Source organism: Loxodonta africana, chromosome 11 (genome assembly GCF_030014295.1).
Source record: "Loxodonta africana isolate mLoxAfr1 chromosome 11, mLoxAfr1.hap2, whole genome shotgun sequence".
NCBI lineage: Eukaryota > Metazoa > Chordata > Mammalia > Proboscidea > Elephantidae > Loxodonta > Loxodonta africana.
Window position 1 is genome coordinate 15,294,950 of NC_087352.1, and position 23,630 is coordinate 15,318,579.

At 46.3% G+C, this 23,630-nt stretch overlaps 2 protein-coding genes across 8 annotated transcripts in view; one reads left to right on the plus strand and one right to left on the minus strand.

Moving 5' to 3' along the window:
• Positions 1 to 14,779, minus strand: part of LIG1 (DNA ligase 1) — a 74,842-nt gene extending 60,063 nt beyond the window's left edge. For 4 of the 6 annotated variants that reach the window (XM_064293931.1, XM_064293930.1, XM_023543199.2 and 1 more), the window contains exons 1-3: positions 13,828 to 14,307; positions 7,335 to 7,408; positions 3,514 to 3,603 (exon numbers count right to left, since the gene is read on the minus strand). In XM_064293931.1, the coding sequence (XP_064150001.1) occupies positions 3,514 to 3,603; positions 7,335 to 7,351 (107 nt within the window). In that variant the 5' untranslated portion in view covers positions 7,352 to 7,408; positions 13,828 to 14,307. Of the gene's footprint in view, positions 1 to 3,513; positions 3,604 to 7,334; positions 7,409 to 13,827; positions 14,308 to 14,669 lie in introns of those variants that run through there. The other 2 variants (XM_010586482.3, XM_003406496.4) reach the window with 1 other exon arrangement.
• The window catches only part of ZSWIM9 (zinc finger SWIM-type containing 9), a 29,563-nt gene continuing 20,687 nt past the window's right edge, over positions 14,755 to 23,630 (plus strand). The window contains exons 1-2 of one of the 2 annotated variants that reach the window (XM_064293928.1): positions 14,755 to 15,111; positions 16,209 to 16,493. In XM_064293928.1, coding sequence (XP_064149998.1) covers positions 16,219 to 16,493 — 275 coding nt within the window. In that variant the 5' untranslated portion in view covers positions 14,755 to 15,111; positions 16,209 to 16,218. Of the gene's footprint in view, positions 15,112 to 15,217; positions 16,494 to 23,630 lie in introns of those variants that run through there. The other variant, XM_064293929.1, reaches the window with a different exon arrangement.

Below are 23,630 nucleotides of genomic sequence, written 5' to 3' on the forward strand. Positions count from 1 at the left end.
TGGAATTGGGACTTGCTGTTCTGCTCGGATAATGCATACGAGGGCAGTACCCTAGAGAATGGTGGAGCCACGAGAGAGGGTACCTGGGCCCCATGACAACTAAGCGGTACAGAGCCAACTGCCTGCCCTCAATTGCCTGCACAGCTTCAAGTTTTATTAGCAAAAAAGAGACAACTTTGACTTTAGCTAAGTCACTGTGACTTTTGTCACTGTTAAGAGTAGTAACCTGGTTGGTCTCTGAGGAGCTCCCAGTCTGATGGGGTGGACAGTTGAGGATGGGGCCCATCGCACCACATCGCAAGATGTGCGCTGGTGAAGGTCACTAAGGCAGTAAAAACACAGCTGAGTTCTACAGGTTTCTGCACTCAAGAGTGTACAGTCTGAAGAGACCAACATACTTGCAAACCTCCTCCTAGTTGGGTCAACAACAGCACATTTTTTTTACAAAACATCACTACAAAAAATGAAGTGGGTTTGTACATAAACCTCTGTTATGGATTCAACTGTGTCCTCCCAAAATAATGTGTTGGAAGAGGTGTGGTGTTTACATGCTTGGCTGCTAACTGAAAGGTCAGCGGTTCGAACCCACCAGCCGCTCCATGGGAGACAGATGTGGCAGTCTGTTTCCATAAAGATTTACAGCCTTGGATACCCAATGGGGCAGTTCCACACTGTCCTATAGGGTCACTATGAGTCAGAATCAACTCAATGGCTGTGGATTTTTACCTGTGGAAAGAAGCCTTGGTGGCGCAACAGTCAAGCGCTTGGCTGCTAACTGAAAGGTGGTCAGTGGTTCGAACCCACCAGCCATTCCATGGGAGAAAGACATGGCAGTCTGTTTCTGTAAAGATTTACAGCCTAGAAAACCCTATAAGGCAGTTCTACTCTGTCCTATAGGCTTGCTATGAGTGGGAATCAACTCAACAGCAATAGGTTTGGGTTTATACTCGTGAATGTAATCGCACTTGAGAATAGCGTTTGCTATGTTAGTGAGGCCATATCAGTGTAGGCTGTGTCTTAAACCAATCATTTTTGAGATCTAAAAGGAGCAAATTAGGCACAGAGGCATGTAAGGATGAATGGGGGAAGACAGATGCCAGGCCACATGAAGAGCGCCAAGGATCCAAGGAACAGAAGCTGAAAAAGAGACGAGGACTTTCCCCCAGAGCCAACAGGGAGAGAGAAAAAAGCCTTCCCCTAGAGCCAGTGCCCTGAATTTGGACTTCTGGCCTCCTAAACAGTGAGAAAATAAATTTCTGCTCATGAAAGCCACCCACTTGTGGTATTTCTTTTATGGTAGCACTGGGAAACTAAGACAGGCTCGGAGATGTTTTTTGTGAAAAAAGGCAGACTTTCAAGTCTATGAGAGGCGTGACTGTCGGCCATGTTCACCGCTAAATCCATAGGGTCTAGAACAGTGCCTGGCACAGAGAAAGTAGATATTTGCTGAGTAAATTAATATGTATAGTATGAGTCCATGAATGTGAAAAAAAAAATCTGCATGTGAATGTATTTTATATGTAAAAGAATAGGTACAATATGTTTTCACAAATGTAAAAATACATACAGGTGTTCCCCAGCTTATGATGGGGTTCTGTTCCGACGACTCTGTAGTAAGTCAGTTCTGATGTTAAGTTGAATACTTCTTTTTTTTTTAGATTTCATTATTATCAGTATCTTTATAAATCTGATCTTTATTTGTTTCGCGGGTTGGAAACAATTACATGTAAACTTACAGGTATGATGACATCAGTAAATTACATGCTGCAACACTGTATGTAGTACATATTACTAATGATAAATACATGCACACAAAAAACCCAACAACGGAGGGTCGTAAGTGCAGTTCATCGTAACTTGAACACATCGTTAAGTCGGAAACTACCTGCACATATAACGTGTGTGTGTATATATATATATGCTTGTTTGCATATAAGTTCCACATATATATATGCACGTATATAGACTTTTTTTTTTTTTATATATACGACAGCATGTGTACATAATAGTTCTGCTTGTTATTTAAAAAACTAATGGTGTATTATTGAGTATCTATTATAGGTCAGGCATCGTGCCAGCTACTAGAGATCTAACAGTGACCAACAGGACAGTTCCTGTTACCCAATATGTAAATAAGGGTAAGGGAAACACTTACTCATTCAACAAGTATTGAGTACCTACTATGCGTCAACAACTATGGGAGGTACATGTACTCTTACATGCACAGGAAAAAAAGTATGGAAGGATATGCATCGACCTGGTAAAAGCAGTTCCTCTGGGAGTGAATACTGAAAGGACTTCAACTTTTTACTCTATTATTCTCTGAGCTGACTTATTTGTAATAGTTATTGTTGTTGCTGGGTGCCGCTGAGTGCATTCTGGCTCATAGCAATCCCGTGTGACAGAGCAGAACTGCCCCGTAGGGTATTCTATGGGAGCAGATCACCAGGTCTTTCTCCTGTGGAGCTGGTGCACCTAACCACTGCATCACCAGGGCCTCTTTATTTAGAATTACCATGGGTAATTCCACATACAGCTATCGATGCTAGGAAAAAAAAAAACTCCACACGTGCCCAAGGGGACACACAAATAGACTACTTATTAGAGCACAGATTGTTACAGCCACATATTGGAAGCAACCTAAATATCCATCAATAGGAGAACGTTAAATAACTTCCACAATATATCCATAAAAGGGATACATAAAGCAGAAGGTGAAAGGAATAAGAGTCCTCCTCTGTGTTCATGAAAAGAAAACAATCTCTAAGCCATAAGGTTAACTGAAGAAAGCAAGCTGAAGAACAATATTCACAGTATGATCTAATGCATTTTTTAAAGAATTAAAATAAACCACAGCAAATAACACTACATAAGGATGTATATAGTGTTATTAAAACAGATAGATGTGAAAATAAAGAGTGCTGAAAAAAATTACTTTATCCTTACCACTTACCAAGCACCTTTTCTGAACCAGGCACTGTTCTACCACTTGTACATGGATTGATTCATCGAATCCACAGAGAAAACCTGATATAGATTATTACACCCTTTCACACATGAGGAAACTGGCACATGGAAACTGGGACACAGGGTGGTAGAGTTACTTGCCCAGGGTCCCAAATTAAGGATTTGACCGAGGCTATATGCTCTGCAAGTTGACTGGTTCGGGGGTGATCATATGATCCAAGCAAGACCAAGTTTGGCCTTGCCTGAGAATCTGCCATATGGATGCTGGAAGAGAGAACACTGGTCTCTTTCACTTAGATTGGACAGCACAGATAGTCTGCTCTTGAATGAGGCCAAGACATGTGGAAACAAGAGCCTTGAAGACAACTCAGAAGCCCTGGACCTAGCCATGCCTGAAGCCATCCCTGCCTTTGGACTTCCCATCTACCTAGTCAAAAAATTGCCTTTGGGGCCCGAGATGTTTTGAGTTAAGTTTGTAACACTTGCAGCCAAAAGAGTTCTGAACGACAAAGGAACATATAACCATACTCAAGGCCCATGACGTACTTTGGGGGAGGTTCCGTCTCTCTGCTGCTGTTGGAGGTTTCTTTCTCTGGCTTCTTTGCTTTGCCCTCCTTCTTGGGTTGGAAAAATGACCTGCAGGAGCATGGGAGGAAAAACAAGGAATGATAAAAGCACGAACAACCTCTCATATCTGTGCCACACTCTACAGCTTCTGATGCCCTTTCACACCCCGGCACGTAACAAAGGATTCCAAACGACCCCCTTTAGCTGATAAGGAAATAGAGGCTCAGAGAAAGGAGATAACCTTCTGCTTATCTTTCTGCCCCAACACACCTGAGAGATATGACACACCCCAAAATTCACTCAACATATATTTTTAAAATAATGTTATTTCATTTTTTGCTGAAAATATACACAGCAGAACATATACCAATTAAACAATTTCCACGTGTACAATTCAGCGACACTGATTACATTCCTCAAGTTGTGCAAGCATTCTCACCCTCCTTTTCTGAGTTGTTCCTCCCCATTAACATAAACTCACTGCCCCCTAAGCTTTCTATACAATCTTTTGAGTTGCTCATGTCACTTTGATCCCATATAGACAGTTCTTTAAAAGAACACAATGCTCAGGGCAGACATTCTTTACTAATTAAACTAACTCTTGTTTGGTTTAAAGGTGACTTGAGGGGCTATTTTTGGTTTAAGGTTTAAAGATGATCTCAGGGCAATAGTTTGGGGGTTCATCCAGCCTCCCTGGGTCCAGAAAGTCTGGATACCACGGTAATTTGAATTTCTGTTCTGTATTTTACCCCTTTTGATCACGATTCTTCTATAGAATTTTTGTAAGTAAGTGATGAAGGTTTACATTTCCAGTGACGCCATGTGAGTATCACACACCCCAATATGAGGCCAAGAAAAGGGCATTTTGCCTCTGTGATACTCATTCCAAAAACCTATAATCCTGGTATAATTATGAGAAAAACATCAGAAAAACATCAGACTGGGGGACATTCTACAGGACACCTGGCCATATTCCTCAAAAATATCAAGGACATAAAAAACAAAGAAAGTTGAAGAAGCTGTGACAGAGCAGAGGCAACTCAGGACATATGACAACTAATGTAATATGATACCCTCAGTTGGACCCTGGAACAGAAAAAAGACATTACTGTGAAAACTGTGCCTTACAGAGGCTCTTTGTTTTCCATGTGAAATTAGTACAATTGCAGATTGGATTTTATTTGCTCTCTCTGATTGTTTTAAATAAAGTCTAGCAAGGTGAGGAGTCCCTAGGTGGTGCAAACAATTAATGCACTCAGCTGCTAACTGAAAGGCTGGAGTTTTGAGTCCACCCAGAGGAACCTCCAAAGAAAGGCCTGTCGATCTATTTCTGAAAAACCAGGCACTGAAAACCCTATGGAGCACAGTTCTACTCTGACACACATAGGTCGCCATGAGGCAGAGTCGACTGGAAGGCAACTGGTGGTAGTACCACTGTAAAAACTGGTACAATCCAAGTAAGTGTGGAGTTTAGTTCATCAAAATGTTGGTGATGATGACCATCGGGATGTTGGCTCCTTATTTGTGACAAATGGACCATAAACCAAAAAACTAAACCAAACTCATTGTCATTGAGTCGATTCTGACTCATACCAACCCCACAGGACAGGGTAGAACTGCCCCATAGGGTTTCCAAGGAGCGGCTGGTGGATTCCAACTACCGACCTTTTGGTTAGCAGCCGAACTCTTAACCACTACGCCACCAGAGCTCCATAGTAATGGAAGATGTTAACAACGGGGAAACGGGGTTCCATCTTTACAACTAAAATTATCCCAAAATAAAAATTGTATTTAATTTTAAAAAGCAGAGAGACAGAAAGCAATCAAGAGTACTGTCTTATCTAGTGCCGCTATAACAGAAATAGCACAAGTGGGTAGCTTTAACAAACAGAAATTTATTTTCTCACAGTTTAGGTGGCTAGAAGTCTGAATTCAGGGTGCCAGATCTAAGGGAAGCCTTTCTTTCTCTGCTGGCTCTGGGGGAAGGTCTTGTCTTTTCAGTCTATTCATTGGCTCCTTGGTGATCGGCATGTGATGCGCCATCTATCTTCCCCCATCCCTGCTCTGTGCTACTCTACTTTTTTTACATCTCAAAGGTGACTGGCTTAAGACACACCCATACTAAGATGGCTTCTTAGCATAACAAAGAAAATCCACTCCCAAATGGGATCCCATCTATAGGTACAGGGGTTAGGATTTATAACACATATTTCTGGGAAACACAATTCCATTCATAACAGGTGCTAGGGGGCTGCAAGCCCACAGAGGGGCGCCTGCCTGCGAGGGACATAGAACAAAGTAGAGCTGAGCAATGGAGAAAAACCTCCCATTGACAACATTTTGGCAACTGGATCTAACCAAACTTATGGTCATTGGCTCCAAAACCCACTGCTGTTGAGTCGATTCTGACTACAGTGACCCTACAGGACAGAGTAGAACTGCCCCGTAGGGTTTCTCAGCAGCACCTGGTGGATTCGAACTAATGACCTTTTGGTTAGCAAACTCTTAACTACTACGCCACCAGGGTTTCCACCAGTGACTCCAGGAGGTTTCAATTACATAAGCCCAGCAATTCTTTACCCCCGCCCCCAAAGCCAGCTTGGGTTAGTACGGGTTTCTCAGCCTTGGCACTGTCGACATTTTAGGCCGGATCATCCCTTGTTGTGAGGCTGTCCTGTGCGCTGGAGGATGCTTGGCAGCATCTCTGGGCCCTACCCACTAGATGCCAATGGCGTTCCTCTAGCTGTGACAACTAAAAATGTCTCCAGACCTTGCCAGATGTTATCCCCTGGGGAGCAAATCTGCCAACGATTGAGAACCACTGGGGTAGGGATTCTGTTTCTTGCAACTCAAAAAGTTGTGGTTAATATCCTCCCCTTCTTCCATATCCCGGAGCCCTGGTTGTTAAGAGCAAGACTGCTACCCAGAAGGTCTGCTGTTCAAATTCACCAGCTGCTCCTTGGAAATCCTGTGAGGCAGTTCTACTCTGTCCTATAGGGTCACTATGAGCCGGAACTGACTTCACGGCAGTGGTTTTGGTTTTGGTTTTTTTCTTCCATATTGCACTCCCTATTTTTTATCCTGCCCAACCCCTGGAAATTCCAACGTGAAGTCTGTTATGAATTGAATTTTGTCTCCCCCCACCCCGCCCCCACCCAACCAAAATGTATTGAAATCCTAACCCCTGTACCTATACATATAACCCTGTTCGCGATTAGGGGTTTTCTTTTGTTATGTTAATGAGGCCATACCAGAGTAGGGTAGGCTTCAACCTAATCACTTCTGAATTATTAAAAAAAAAAAAACAGAATAGGCACAAAGTTAAACACAGGGGAATGAGAAAGGCAGATGACCATGAGCCTCTCTCAAGCCTGAATTTGGGGAGGGTCCCCAGCCACGTCACACCACCAGGTCTCATACATTTGGGAAACAAGAGTGCAAACGCCGAGTGTCTCCGTGACTGACACAGTGGCTCCCGGGAATCCCCACCCCAGTTCACATCTATAAGCCCAGGAACACCAAGGACTGCTGACAGCTACTAGACGCTGAAATAAGACAGGGAAGGACTTCCCCTAAAGCCAGACCCTGAAACCGGACTTTTAGCCTCCTGAACTATAAACCAAAAATCAAACTTCACTGCCAATGAGTTGCTTAACATTCTGTTTTTCAAAGCTACCCACTTGTGGCATTTCTGTTACAGCAGCACCAGGTAACTAAGACAAAGTTTGACCTGAGTTCTTCTAAGAAAAGGCACAGATATGGAGAAAGAAGCAGAGGCCTTGGGGACAGCAGGTCCTTACATGATACTTCGCTGCATGATGGCGTCAGAAGTCTCCCTTCCCACCTCGTACCGTTCTTCTCCCGTATGCGGGTCCTGAAACAGAAACCCAAATACTTGTTAGGATATTGGCTGCACAGAGATTAAAATGCATAAATCCTCTTCTTTCAGGAAAAAAAAATCAGAAATACGAGTTTCTCTTCGAGGACACTCCTATTTTTAGGAACCAAAAATGATGTGCTAGCAAGATATTCTGGTGAATAAAAACATCAATTGCCTTCTTTATCATTTAAACCAGTTGCTATTGAGTTGGTTCGGATGCATGGTAACCCGCTGTGTGTCAGAGTAGAACTGTGCTCCACGGGGTTTTCTTTTTCCTTTTGTTGTTGTTGTTAAGGATACACACGGTAAAATACAACAACTCAACAGTTTCTACATGTACAATTGAGTGACACTGATTACATTCTCTGAGTTTTGCAACCATTCCAATCCTTCTTTTCTGAGTTTACCTCCCCCGTCACATAAATTCATTGTTATGGACTGAAATGTGTCCTCCAAAATGTGTCAACCTGACCCCCAGTATTGTGTGTCGTCCACCATTTTGTCACCTGATGTGATTTTCCTGTGTTGTAAATCCTACCTCTATGATGTTAATGAGGCGGGATTAGCAGCTGTTATGTTAATGTAAAAAAGGTTTTTATGTTAATGAGGTTTTTTAATGTTAACGACCCCCAGTATTGTGTGTCATCCACCATTTTGTCACCTGATGTGATTTTCCTGTGTTGTAAATCCTACCTCAATGATGTTAATGAGGCGGGATTAGCAGCAGTTATGTTAATGTAAAAAAGGTTTCTTATGTTAATGAGGCAGGACTGCTGTGTTTTAATCTCTTTGAGCTATAAAAGAAAGGAGCAAGCACAGAGACATGGGGGACCTCATTACCACCAAGCAAGAGCCAGAACAGCGTGCCCTTTGGACCCATGGTCCCTGTGCTAAGGAGCTCCTTGACCAGGGAAGACTGGTGACAAGGACCTTTCCCCAGAGCATACACACAGAGAAAGCCTTCCCCTGGAGCTGGCTCCCAGAATTCAGACTTCTAGCCTCCTAGACTGTGAGAGACTAAATTTCTATTTGTTCAAGTCTGTTATAGCAGCACTAGATGACTAAGACACTCACTGCCCCCTGAGGTTCCTACCTAAGCTTTTGAGTTGCTGTTGTCACTTTGATCCCATATACCCACCCACCACCATCAAGTTGATTCTGACTCATAGCGACCCTATAGGATAGAGTAGAACTGCCCCATAGAGTTTCCAAGGAGCACCTGGCGGATCTGAACTGCCGATCTTTTGGTTAGCATCTGTAGCACTTAACCACTATGCCACCAGGGTTTCCTGATTCCAAATAGGTAGTTCTTAAAAGAGCATAATGCTCAAGGCAGACATTTTTTACCAGTTAAGCTAACCTATTGTTTGGTTTTAAGAAGGCTTCAGGGCATATTTTTGCTTTCAGGTTGAAAGACGATCTCAGAGCAATAGTGTCAGGGGTTCATTCAGCCTCCATGGTTCCAGAAAGTCTGCAGTACATGAGAATTTGAAATTCTGGTCTGCATTTTCCCCGTTTTGATCAGGACTCTTCTAAAGAATCTTTGATCAAAATGTTCAATAATGGTAGCTGGACACCATCCAATTCTTCTGGTCTCATGGCAAAGGAGGCAGTTGTACATGGTGGCGATAAGCCACACATTCCATATCCTCCTTCTATTCCTGACTCTCCTTCCTCTGTTGCTCCAGGTGAATAGAGACCTATTGTCGTGCCTTGGATGGCCACTTGCAAGCTTTTAAGACTCCAGGAACTAAGGAACCAACTAGGAAATAGAACAGAAGCACTAAACATATTATCAGGCCAATTCACCAGGATGTCCCATGAAACCATGAAACCCTATCTCCAAACCGAGAAACCAATCCATAGGATTTTCAGTGGCTGATTTTTCTAAAGTAGATTGCCAGGCCTTTCTCCTGAGGCGCTGCTGGGTAGCTCTGAACCTCTGACCTTTTGATTAGTAGCAAAGAGTTTAACCATTTGAACCACCCAGGGACTCCTTCTTCACCATACAAAGCGTGCTTTTCATCTTAATATGAAAAACACTCTGGGGAACTTTGAGTTTGGAGTTAAGTTTAAAGGTTAGTGCAATATTGTATTTAGATGATTATATATAAAACGCCCTGGAGCCGTGGTGGCAAAGTGGTTAAGAGCTGGGCTGCTAACCGGAAGGTTGGCACTTTGAATTTACCAGCCGTTCTGTGGGAGAAAGATGGGGCAGTCTGCTTCCATAAAGATTAAAAAAAAAAAAAACTCATTGCCATTGGGTTGATTCTGGCTCATAGCAGCCCTATAGGACAGGGTAGAACCGTTCCATAGGGTTTCCAGGGAGCGGCTGGTGGATTTGGATTCAAGCTGCCGCCCTTTTGGTTAGCAGCAAACACTTAACCACTGCACCATGAGGGCTCACTATTAAGATGACAGCCTTGGAAACCCCGTGGGGCAGCTCTGCTCTGTCCTATAGGGTTGCAATGAGTCTGAATTGACTTGATGGCAATGGACATAAAGTCCTAAGACCGTGAAACAGGATGTGCCCGAACCTGTAACCACTGGTATACCTAAACTAGCTGTTGAACAAATTCTAAGGCATATTTTTCGTTGGAACAAAGGCCAGGACGTCATGCAAAGCACGATAGTATTCTGTGTAAAAAGAAATGGATGCAAATGTACCTGCTTGTATGTGCAGAGAATAGCTCTGCAAGGAGACACAATAAACAGGAAATGCTGTTATCTCTGGGGTGGTTAATTGGTACTTGTCTGGTCTGCCCCTCTCACTGCACATGCTCTGTCTACCCTGTGTCCTGAGGATGATGTTCAGAGGTTATCTTCCCCATCAGATCTGGACCTCTGGAGAAATGGCGCCATGCCTGGCTCCATCCTCATCTTCTCCAAACATGATTTCCCAAACCTCAGGCATTCTTCAGACCACCTTGACAATTTCCACCACACAGCACCTGAGTTTTTTTTCACATAATATTTTTACTGTAAAAGACTCAACTGTTTATTAACTGGGGTGCTTTCTAGGTGTCAGGCACTATTCCAAATAAAAAAACACCTGCTGGCGTCAAGTACCTTCTGACTCATAGTGATCCTACAGGACAGAGTAGAACTGCCTGTAGGGTTTCCAAGGCTGTAAATCTTTACAGAAGCAGATTGCCACATCTTTCTCCTGCGTAGCAGCTGGTGGATTCGAACTGCTGTCCTTTTGGTTAGTGACTCAGTGCTTAACCACTACACCATCAGGGCTCCTTACTATTCCAAGTGCTTCATATAAATTCATTTAAATCCTATTAAAGTGAATTACTGTCTCTATTTTGTGAATATGAAACCCTGGTGGCACAGTGGTTGCTAACCAACGGGTCAGCAGTTCGAATCCACCAGGCACTCCTTGGAAACTCTATTGGGCAGTTCTACTCTGTCCTATAGGGTCGCTATGAGTCGGAATCAACTTGACGGCAATGGGTTTGGTTTTTTTATTTTATGAATGAGTCGATGGAGGCACAGAGAGGTCGAGTAGTTTGCTCAAGGTCACACAGCCCAATGAGTTTCAGAGCCAGGACCCAAAGCTAGATGGCTGCTCCAGAGTCCATGCCCTTCACCACAACTGTCCTGGGGTTGACGAAGGGAGAAACCCTCTGTCTTGGGATTGAGGGATTTGGGAGATTCCCAGATTTTGGGGATGCTGCGACTACGACAACCATAACAATGATGTCAACTCAGTGCTTCCCAACTACCAGATGAAGCAGTTTCAAGTTTTATCCCTATTTTCGATGAGGAAACTGAGGCACAGAGACACTAAATCAGTTGCCCAGAGAGGAGAAAAATGCAGAATAGAACTTCATATTCTCAGGGAATCCAGACTTTCTAAAGCCATGGGAGCTGGATGAACCCCTGAAACTATTGCCCTGAGATAATCTTTGAAACTTAAACCAAAAGTATTCCTTGAAGTCTTCTTAAAACCAAGCAATAGTTTAGCTTGACTAGTAAAAAATGTCTGCCACGAGCATTGTGTGCTTTTATAGAACTATCTATACGGGATCAAAGTGAAAACAGCAACTCAAAAGATTAGATAGGAACCTTAGGGGGCAGTGAGTTTATGTTAATTCAGAAAAGGAAGGTGAGAATGGTTGTACAACTCCAAGGACGTAATCAATGTCACTGAGTTGTACATTTAGAAACGGCTGAATTGGTGTATGTTTTTCCTGTGTATATTCTCAACAAGAATAACAACAAAGTAAAAATAATAACAGTAAAAAAATCACTTGCCCAGAGTCACAGAGCTAATAAATGGCAGAGGCTAATTCAAATTCAGTGCTCTGGGCTCCATGTACTTAACCATCTCATGACTGACTAAACTGACCTAAGGAAAGTTCTATCACTCCCATAGATGGGAAAACAGCAGAAAAATAAATACAAAGACAAAAATAAGATATCGAGTTAGATATCCTTAGCTACTGTGGGCTTTAAGCCCAGGCCTGCTGCTCCCTGCTGTAATTAGTGAAGAGTGAGAAAGCTAGAAATCTCCCTGGGTCACGCCAACGGTTTGCACTCGACTACTCGCCTAAAGGTTGGTGGTTCAAACCCACCCAGTGGTGCCATGGAAGAAAGGTGTGGCGATCTGCTTCTGTAAAGATTATAGCCAAGAAAACCCTGTGGTGCAGTTCTACTCTGTAATACATGGGGTGATCATGAGTCGGAGCTGGCTCAACAGCAATGGGGTATTTTTTTTTTTTTTTTTGGTGAAAGTTAGAGCAGGAAAGACACGCTAGCACCAAATCAAGGACTTCTCTTTAAAGAAAATAAATGGAAAGAGCATGTACAGGACTAACTTACGAGTCAGTGCTATCTAATGTCATAACCTTATCAAAAAAACAAAAAACAAAATACCAAACCCATTGTCGACAGTCCATTCTGACTCACAGCGACCCTACAGGACAAAGTAGAACTACCCCATAGGGTTTTCAAGGGTGTAATCTTTATGCAGACAGATCGCCACATCTTTCCCCTGCAGAGCTGCTGGTGGGTTCGTACCGCCAACATTTCAGTTAGCAGCTGAGTGCTTAACAACTGTGCCACCAGGGCTCCTCTTCATGTCCATTTACAACTTCAAATTATCTCAAATAATTATTGTTAATTTTGTTAGATGTGAAAAGGGTATTGTTGTTATATAGGAAAACATTTTTCCTGCTTAGAGACACGTGATAAAATAAACGTAATGACGTCTGTATATTACTTAAAATATTTCAGCAAATGTCCGAATTTCCTTTAAAATAATTTTTTTTTTTTTTGCAAGTAGAGGGAGACTATAAATGAAATGGAATCCCCAGTGGTGCAAATGGTTAACACACTTGGCTGCTAACCAAAATTTGGAGGTGAGAGTCCACCCAGAAGCTCCTTGGAAGAAAGGCCTGGTGACCTACTTCCGAAATATCAGCCGTTGAAAACCCTATGGAGCACAGTTCTCCTCTGACAACTCGTTCTTTTTCACATTTATAGATGAAATAAGAACAGACATATTTTGATAATTACAGGGTTGGGTGACGAGTCCATAGGGGTTTATTACACTACTCGCTCTACTTTCATATATGTTTGAAACATACGTAATAAAATATAACAAAAAATAATTCTTGTGAACTAAATAAGTGTAAAATCAAGGTGCTGGGTATATCATCATTATCCTACGCTCCACTTTTCTGTATATTTGAAAATTTTTATAATAAAAAGAAAAAAGAGAGTGATTAACCTAAAAGTAGTAATAAAAATTAAAGTACACAACCCAAAGCTCAGAATTCAGGAAAACCAGTAAGTAATACAGTGATCGGAACAGCCCCGTTAGGTCCCTCACTTTAGAAAGTTCTCATCGATCCCCTACGTAAAGCGTTTTTAAAAGTCTGTATCTTTTCTTCCCAGCCAGTCTGGCAGCCCGTGGGGGACTGTGGCCAATTCATCTCTGCACACGCTGAGGAACAGCCATGCACAAAACCCACCAAACACACATTTTCCAAGACTTTTGGTGTGCTGGAGCTCTGGGGACAAACAGTAAAAGAAATCCAGTCCCCGACCATATGATCAGGCAGTGCAATGGTTAAGCGCTCGGCTGTCAACTGAAAGGCTGGTGGTTCAAACCCACCCAGGAGCTCCTTGGAGAAGGCCCTAGCAATCTGCTTGCATGAGGATTACAGCCTAGGAAACCCTAGAAGGCAGTTTTACTCTGTCCTGTGGTGCAATGGTTAAGAGCTACAACTGTTAACGAAAAGGTTAGCAGTTCGAATTCACCAGCCACTCCTTGTAAACCCTATGGGGCAATTCTACGCTGTCCTATAAGGTTGTAATCTACTTGACGGCATCCTACAGTGGTTTTATTCTACTTTAGGAGGCATTACGGTTTGTTTACACGAAACCAAAGGCAAACTCACCGCTGTAGAGTTGATTCTGACTAAAGCTGACCCCGCGTGTGACAGAATAGAACTGTGCTCTATGACGTTTTCACTGGCTGATTTTCAGACGTAGATCACCAGGCCTTTCTTCCTAGCCCGTCTTTGTTCAGCACCAAAGCAACACGCAGGCCTCCACTGACAGACGGGTGGCGGCTGTGCATAAGGTGCACTGGCCCATTCCGATCCACTGGGCCCCACTCGTTTCCAGGTCCTGCCCCTTCCTCACCCTTTCCTTGGCTCCGCCCCCTTGTCAGGCAAACACCAGACCAGACCCCTCCCTACCCAGAGGGCTCCTCACCCCTTCATAAGCTCTTCACCTAGACCTGGACTTTACCAGTTACCAGGCCGGGCCCACCTCCGTCCGGTCTGGCCCACCCTTTCCAACTGGCTGCACGGCTCCCTACCCTTCCTATAAATAGCTGCTCCCTCTACTCGCCCACGACAACGCTCTCCCTGGCCCCGACCATCCACAACCCTTTTCAGGGCCCCTCAACGAAGACTTCCTATTTCGGGGTGGTCCCGCCCCCGACCATGACTGTTGTCCCTGCCCCTTTTGGATGGCACCACCCCTCCAGCCGGACTGTCCTCAGGCCCTTTCCAGTCCCATAGTCTCCAGACCTCGTCTACGTTCTCCCTGGCCCCACTTCCTCGCGCGGACACCGCCCCGCCCCTCCAATGCTTCGCAGCCCCTTTCCGCTGCCTCAGCTTCCCCCACGCCAGCTTGTCTGCAGCAACCCCGGGTCCAGCGAAGCCACGGGCCTCGAACGTTCGGCACGGGCGCCACCCCAGCCCCCCAGCCCCGCGCGGGACGCCCCACTGACCTTGTGCTGGCCCCCCACGCCGCTGTTCCGATCCGCTCCGCGCGCGACTGCAGACCCAAATTCGCGCCACGGAATTCGCGCGCAGACTTCGCAGCCGGGGGCGGAGCCTAGTCGAGGGGCGGGACCCGAGAGACGTCCGCTCAGCCCGAGGCCGCCGTCCTCGCGGAGGACGCTGGGAGTTGTAGTTCCCCGAGTGGGAGGTGGCCTAGGAAGAGGAGGAAGTAGGGCGAACCCTTCCGCAGAGCACGCTGGGAAGCGGCCTGCGGGTGTGGCTGCGGGTCCGAGGAGTGACGGACGGGGAAGAAAGCGGTTCGAGGAGGAAGAGGTTGCGCGAGGCACGGCGGGAAGAGAGGCGGGAGACCGCGCGGGGCATCCCGGGAGCGAGGGCCCGGTCGGGCGTTGGCGCGGAGCATTGTGGGAGGCGGACGCCGCTCCGGGGCGGGTAGGTGAATGGGGAGGGGCGGGAAGGGTGCACATCTGGGGGAGGGGAGAGGCACAGCTGGGTGGGTTGGCGGGGCTGGGAGGGGCCTCTGAGGGCGGGGCTGGGAGGGGCTGGGGAGGCGCGAGCGGACTGGATGAGGCCGAACAAAGTGGGGGGAGGTGCGGCTGGATGTGGGGAAGCGTCGGGGGTGAAGAAGCCCATTTGGATCAGGGGATATTTTCAGACGAGAACGCACATCTGGGGAGGATGGCGGCCGTAGCGAGAAGGATAGGGTTCCAGCTGGATTGTGTGTGTGGAAGAGCCACAGATAAATATCAGGGGCAGAACTGGCCACAGTGGATGCGGCACGCACCTGTAGGTGCAGGGTCCGTAACTGGCACATCTGGAGATGTGAGCATCTCTGGGAAGCAGGGGCTACAGCTAGATGCGGGGGATACAGGGCTCGCGTTTGGGAGAGGGGCGACAGCTACATACTGGAGACAAATCTGGGGAGGAGAGAGCTACAGGTGCACGAGAAATACGAAGGGGATGGCGGTCCGTGACGTGGGGAGCACATCTAGAGATGGGGCATCTTGAGAGGGGGCACAGCTGAATGTGGAGCTAGTGGGGTTACGGCCAAGTGGAGACACACTGAGGGGGAGCCCAGATGGAAGAGGGCACGTGGGGATTACCACCAGGTATAGGAGGTGGTTTTTTTTGTTTGTTTATAGGAGGTGGGTAGAATGCACATCTAGGGAGGAAAAGGCCGCAACTGGAAGTTGGGAGCACATTTGAAGAGCTGTCCCCAGCTGAGCTTAAGGATATTTTGGGATAAGGCCCCCCACCTCGACCTGGGGGTCAGATCTAGGGAGGAGGGGACCGCAGTTGGGATTGGGATGAGGATGACAGGACCCAATCTTCCCAGGGGGTGGAGGGCGGGGTCACCTATGGCCAAAGAAGGGGTGGGGTTCATATCCGGAGAGAAATAATCACATCCGGCCCCTAACCCCACCTGGGTAGAGACATTAGCACCGAAGGCGTAGGCCGAGACTGGAGGAAGTGGGATAGCCCAGGTGGGGGTGGATCTGATATCTAGGTGTCCCTTCCCTCCAACTCAGGCGCCCCAAGATGGAGCGGCTAGAACCCTCACCAGGCACAGCTGCGGGGCAGGAAGAGCAGGAACTGCGGGAGCGGGCCTTCTTCTCATGGGCCGAATTCAGCCGCTTCTTCGACGCATGGTGTCAGCAGCGTCTGGCGCTCTTCTTCGTCAAGAGCTCCATGCACCTGGCGCGCTGCCGCTGGGCCAGCGCGCCTCCTCTCTACACGCTCATCGACGTGCTCAAGTACAGCTACGTGCGGCTCGTGTGCAAGGACGTGCGCGCGCCCAGCCGGCCCGCTGTGGGGTGCGTGAGCCTGAGCCGCATCCCTGTTGGGGGAGGGGAGGGAAAGCAGAAGAGGCCCATGGGTGGGCAGAGAGGCAGTATCCAGTGATGGGAGGGAGAGCAGCAGACCAAGGCACTTGCAGAGAGGTGCAGAGAGATGAGGGAACCTTACTTACAGGGAGACAAAGGCACAAGACCAAAGAAAATCAAACCCTTTGCCCTGGAGTCAGTTCTAACTCATTGGGACCCTATAGGACAGAGTAGAACTGCCCCATGGGGTTTCCAAGGCTATAATGTTTATGGAAGCAGACTGCCACATCTTTCTCCTGCGAGTGGCTGGTGGATTCAAACCTTACGTTTTGGTAACCACTAGGAATCCTGAGACACAGGAAGTCGGGGGCAAAAGCCAATGCCCAAGTGAGAGACATAGTGGATCCACTTACAGGCTTTAATAGGGACCCATAGAGAGGTGGAGAGAGAATAAAATGGACACATACACCCCACAGACAGGAAAAAAAAAAAAAACAGAAAATTCCAGAAACATGAGACATAGAGCCAGAGATGCCAGAAAAGCCGGGGGAGAGCCTGGTTTTGCATGTATGGAAAGATCAGAGACTAGGGATACTGAGCTGCAGAGAAAGCTACAGGGACAGAGACAGGAAAAGATCCACCCATCCAGAAATGCAGGGCCAGCCCTTTGCTGGATGCTGAGGGTGGGGGAGGGGGTGCATAGTGGGGGAGGGAAGGTATGAACAAGACAATGTCCCTGCCCTTCCGGAACTTTCAGACTGGTTGGGAAGACTGACATTAAGGGAACAATTTACAAATAATCCCCTAACAACTGCAAAATGCTACAAAAGACAAAGAGCAGGTGAGGAATCAAAGCTAGGAAACACTCCCAGGTGGGTGGCCAGGAATGTTTTAATTGACACTAATTTTAAAATTTAAAACGAGTTGTCATCAGTAGACTCTGACTCATGTATGTCAGAGTAGAACTGTGCTCCACAGGGTTCTCAATTAGTGATATTTTCAGAAGTAGATTGCCAGGCCTTTCTTCCAAGGTGCCTCTGGGTGGATTCAAACTACCAGTATTTTGGTTAGCAACCAAGTGCTTTAACCATTTGCACCACCGAGGGACCCCTGGGTAGAACAAGATGCTTGTGATCGGCTGCTAATTTAAAGCTTGGCAGTTCAAACCCCCCTAGCCACCCCATGGAAGAAAGACCTGGTGATATTTCCATAAAGATTACAGCCAAGAAAACCCTATGGAGCAGTTCTACTTTGTAACACAGGAGGTTGCCACTAGTTAGAATCAACTGGATGGCAATGGGTTTTTTATTTCAAAACAACTTTCCTTAGGGACATTTCTGGCTTCTCTTGAAAGTTAGGAAGGGGCGGAGCCCACATTAGCAAGTAGCTGACTCCTTTAGACATTGGCAGTCACGTTTGCCCCAGACCCCACCATTCTCTACTGCCTCATGCTTGTCAGTGTCACATCCTTGTTTTGCCTGCCTGGCCCCTGTAGATGCATGAGTTTGAGACCCTTGATTGGGGCGCTGTGTTTAAGAACACAGGCTCTGCCTTCAGGTTTCCAGAGGTGGGCTCCACCACTTCCTGGGTCAGTGTCTTTGGACAACAGACTTCACATCTTCAAGCCTCAGTTTTCTCATCCCTGAAATGGGGTGGTCACAATATCTGCCTGGTGGGGGGCTGTTGTGAGGTCACAGTTGCATCATGTACAAGAAGGTGCTGACCTGGGTGCCTGGAACCACGAGGTGGCGGGTGGGTAGTAGCTGTTACAGGATTCTGGAGCACAGACTGTGGAGCCAGCAGCCTGGGTGCAAACCACAGCTCCACTGCTGATGAGCTGGTGACGTTGAGCAAGTGACTTCGCCTCTCTGGGCCTCAGTTTCCTCATTTAGAAAATGGGGGAAATACAATAGTGTTGATCTTTGGACATGTTATCAGGAAGGTCCATTCCCTGAGGAAGGACATCAGGCTTAGTAAAGTAAGGGGTCAGTGAAAAACAAGAAGACCCTCAAGGATATCGACTGACACAGTGGCAGTAGCCACTGTGGGCTCAAGTATATTGTGAGGATGGCGCGGGACCAGCAGCATTTCGTTCTGTTGTACACAGGGTTGATCTAAGTCGGAACCGATGTGAGACGGCACCTAACAACAACAGCATCTCATACAGGAAGGAGCCCTAGTGGTGCAGTGGCTAAGTGCTCAGCTGCTAACTGAAAGGTCTGTGGTTTGAATCCACCAGCTGCTCCTTAGGAGAAAAGACTTGGTGATCTGCTTCCATAAAAATTACTGCCTTGGAAACCCTATGGGGCAGTTCTACTCTGTCCTATAGGGTCAATATGAGTTGGAATCGACTAATGACAACATTACATGTCAAGCATCTAGAAGGCATCAAGCACAGGCTGAGCAATCTTTAACAGCCATTCTTGCCTATAATCATTATGTAAACATTTACTGTGGGATTACTATTCTCGCTAGTTTACCCATAAACCAGTTGCCATCAAGGTGACTCCGAGTCACCGCAACCCCGTGTGTGTCAGGGTAGAGGTGTGCTCCCAGGGTTTTCAATGACTGATTTTCTGGATGTAGATCACCAGGCCTTTCTTCTGAGGTGCCTCTGGGTGGACTCGAACCTCCAACCTTTTGGTTAGCAGCCGAGCATGTTAACCATTTTCACTGCCCAAACCAAACCAAACCCATTGCCATCAAGTCAATTCCGACTCATAGGGACCCCGTAAGACAGAACTGCCCCTTAGGGTTTCTAAGGCTGTAATCTTTACGGAAGCAGACTGACACATCTTTCTCCTGCGGACCAGCTGTGGGTTCACACTGTCAATTTTTGGCTAGCAGCTGAGCCCTTAACCAGTGCACCCCCACTTAGGCGCTGTCCCAAGTACTCCATAAATATCAGAGGGAGTCAGGGCAGGCGGGACAGGACTGGGGGTTGGCAGATGTCTTAATTATCTGGTGTTGCTATGACAGAAATAACACAAGTGGGTGGTTTTAACCAACAAATTTATCTTCTCACAGCTTAGGAGGCTAGAAGTCTGAATTCAGGCCGCTGGTTCTAGGGGAAGGCTTGCTTTCTCTCTTGGTTCTGGGCGAAGGTCCTTGTCTCTTTTCAGCTTCCATTTCTTGGTTCCTTGGAGATCTCATGTGGCCTGGCATCTGTCTTCCCCCATCTCTGCTTGCTTCTCTGCGCCTAATCTGCTCTTTTTGTATCTCGAAGGTGATTGGCTTAAAACACACCCTACACTGATATGCTTTGTAAAGTGGAGGGTTAGCAAAATAGAGGAAGACCCTCAAGGGAATGGGTTGACACCATGGCTGCAACGATGGGCTCAAGCATAATGCTTGTGAGGGTGGCGCAGCACTGGGCAGTGTTTCATTCTGTTGTACATAGGGTTGCTATGACTCGGAACTGACTTGAGGGCACCTAACAACATCAACGGAAACGCTGGTGGCGTGGTGGTTAAGTGCTACGACTGCTAACAGGAGAGTCAGCAGTTCGAATCTGTCAGGCGCTCCTTGGAAACTCTATGGGGCAGTTCTGCTCTGTCCTCTGGGGTCACTATGAGTCGGAATCGACTTGATGGCACTGGGTTTGGTTTTTTGGTTTAATGACATTGATATAACCTCATTAGCATAACAAAGAAAACCTTATTCCCAAATAGGATTATAACCATAGGTGTGTTGCAGTTGTGTGCCATGGAGTCAATTCCAACTCATAAAGACCCTATAGGGCAGAGTAAAACTGCCCTCATGGAGTTTTCTAGGCTGTAAGGAACACTGGTAATGCAGTGGTGAAGTGCTCAGCTGCTAACCAAATGTCGTCGCTTCAAACCCACCAGCTGCTCTGCAGGAGAAAGCTGTGGCAGTCCTCGGAAACCGTTCGGGGCAGTTCTCCCCTGTTCTATAGGTTTTTTATGACTCTTAAGTGACTTGACAGCAAATAGTTTGGTTTTATTTTTTTTTTTTTTAAATTTCTACTGGAGCAAATCAACAGGTCTTTTCTCTTGTAGAGCAGCTTGTGGGTTCGAACAGCCAACCTTTTGGTTTGTAGCCGAGTGATTAACTGTTGCACCACAAGGGCTCCTTACCACACAGGTCTGTTGTTGTTGTTAGGTGCCGTCAGGTCAGCTCTGACTCATAGTGACCCTATGTACAGCAGAATGAAACACTGCCCGGTCCTATGCCATCCTCGCAATTGTTATGCTTGAGCCCATTGTTGCCGCCAGGGTGTCAATTGATCTCTTTGAGGTTCTTCCTCTCTTTCACTGTCTCTCTACTTTACCAAGCATGATGTCCTTCTCCAGGAATTGGTCTTTCCTGATTGCATGTCCAAAGTCTGTGATTCGAAGTCTTGCCATCCTTGCTTCCAAGGAGCTTTCTGGCTGTACTTCTTCCAAGACAGGTATATTTGTTCTTCTGGCAGCCCATGGTATATTCAATATTCTTCACCAATACCATAATTCTAAGACATCAGTTCTTCTTCACCCTTATTCATTGTCTAGCTTTCGCATGTATATGAGGTGATTGAAAATCCCATGGCTTGGGTCCAGCACACCTCAGTCCTCAAAGTGCCATCTTTGCTTTTGAACACTTTAAAGAAGGCTTTTGCAGCAGATTTGCCCAATGCAGTATGCCGTTTGATTTCTTGACTGCTACTTCCTTGGGCGTTGATTGTGGATCCAAGTAAAACGAAATCCTTGACAACTTCAGTATTTTCTCTGCTTATCATGATGTTGCTTATTGGCCCACTTGTGAGGATTTTTATTTTCTTTATGTTGAGGCGTAATCCACACTGAAGGCTGTACTCTGATCTTCATCAATAAGTGTTTCAAGTCCTCTTTACTTTTAGCAAGCAAGGTTATGTCATCTGCATAAAGCAGGTTGTTAATGAGTCTTCCTCCAATCCTTATGTCGTGTTCTTCTTCATATAGTCCAGCTCTCGGATTATTTGCTCAGCATACAGATTGAATAAGTATGGTGAAAGACCACAAATATAAGGGTTATGATTTACAACACATATTTTTTGGAGACAGAGTTCAGTCCATAGCAGAGGTGATGGAGGGAGTAAGCTTGGGCCTGGTGAGTGGGAGGATAGTGGGGTTGTCCTTGGATGATGACCCAGGGGTCGAGGTAGTTGATGTGCCAATGTGGGCATGACAGTGCCAGGGCCCACCGTTTCTGAGCTTCCTTCCGCCACAACTGCTCAAGGGAGACCTCTGCAGCATGAGAGCTCAGGGACAGCCCATGGGCAGAGATCCCAGACTGGGGAAGTTCACGTGGAAGGAAAGTTAGGTATGTCACAGAAAGGGCATCAGGACTCGAGATTAACAGCAGGGCTTTGAACCAGTTCAAAATGGTTCAGTCATGGCCAACAGAAACGAGGGCAATGTAAACGTTGCATAGCAACCAAATCTCTTCACCATCAAATTTTGACCCAAGTAGGAAACAGGCAGTGGTGCCCTGCTCAAAGATGGCAGCTGACTGGGCAGCTTTGAATGTGTGTTGTTCTACATGGTCCTGCCAATGATCCAACCTGCATCAGGCTCCTGAAGCTTTCAGTTGATACAGTGTGAAACTTTAAACTGAGGCACAGAGAGGTTAAAGAAGTCTCCTGAGATAACACAGCTGCTAAAAGGAGAAAGCAGGATTTGTACCCACACAGCACATGCTTTTAACCACCACCCTGGTGTCTTCCCTCTCTTACGGCTTCCCCTTCTTCCCTTCCCCACCCACCATATTTTTAATTTAAATCTTGATTATCAATATGAAAGTTAAATGTGCAGGCATCCTGAAGAGTTTTTAATCCTAGATACCAGCCTGTTTGCCCATTTATCCAAGAGATTGTTTCTGAGTACCTGCTATGCGCAGAGGGGCCCTGGTGGTACAGTGATTAAGCACTCTACTGCTAACCGAAAGGTCAGTGGTTTGAACCCACCAACCACTCCGTGAGAGAAACATGTGGCAGCCTGCTTCGCTAAAGATTTACAGCCTTGGAAACCCTGTGGGGCTGTTCTACTCTGGCCTGCAGGGCCACTATGAATCAGAATCGTCTTAAAAGCAATGGTTTACTGTGTGCAGAGTGCTGGGTTTCAGACGCTAGGTTTTAGTGGGAAGCTTCTATTCTGGGGGGGCCAAATGGGCATCAATCAAGTCATCACCCCAATACGTGATGGAATGAGCCCTAGGTAGGGGATGGTCAAGGAAGGCTTCATGGAGGAGGTGACGCTGGTGCTGGGGCCTGAAGGATGAGTAAGAGTTAACTGTGAAACAAAGAGGGAAGAATGTTCCATGAAGAAGGAAAGAACTTGTAGTAGGTTGGAGGCAGGGAAAATGGAAAAAAGTGGATGGTTTAGAGAGGCTTAGAAGGCAAAAAGGTCTCTGGGTGGTACAAACGATTTGTGCTTGACTACTAACCTAAAAAGGAGCCCTGGTGGTGCAGTGGTTAAAGTGGCTGGCTGCTAACCAAAAGCTTGATGGTTTGAACCCACCTGCCGCTCCGTGGGAGAAAGATGTGTCAGTCTGCTTCTGTAAAGATTACAGCCTTGGAAACCCTGTGGGGCAGTTCTCCTCTGTCCTGTAGGGTCGCTATGAGTCAGAAATGACTCAATGGCACACAACACCACAGTAACCTAAAGGTTGGTTTGAACCTACCCAGTGGCACCTTGGGAGATAAGCCTGGTGATCTGATTCTGTAAAGATCGCAGCCAAGAAAACTCTATGGAGCAGTTCTACTCTGTAACACATGGGGTTGCCATAAGTCAGAATCGATTCAATGGCAGTGGGGTTTTTTGTTTGTTTGTTTAGAAGGCAAAATGAACAGGACTTGGTGGCAGATGGTTTTGATGGGATTGGATGGGAGAGGTGTATCCCTGAGATGGTGTTCCTAGGTGTCTGGGTTACATGGTGCAATTCAGTCATTCCCTCACCAAATATTTTTTGAGCACCTACTGGGTGCCAGGTGTTGTTGTCAATGCTGGGGATACCACAAGGAACAAAACAGACAAAAATTTCTGCTCTTATAAAGTTTACATTTAGGGGTAAGTGGCATTATTCCTAGAAATTGTTGTTGTTGGGTGCCATCAAGTCTATTTCAACTCATAACGACCCCATGTGACACAG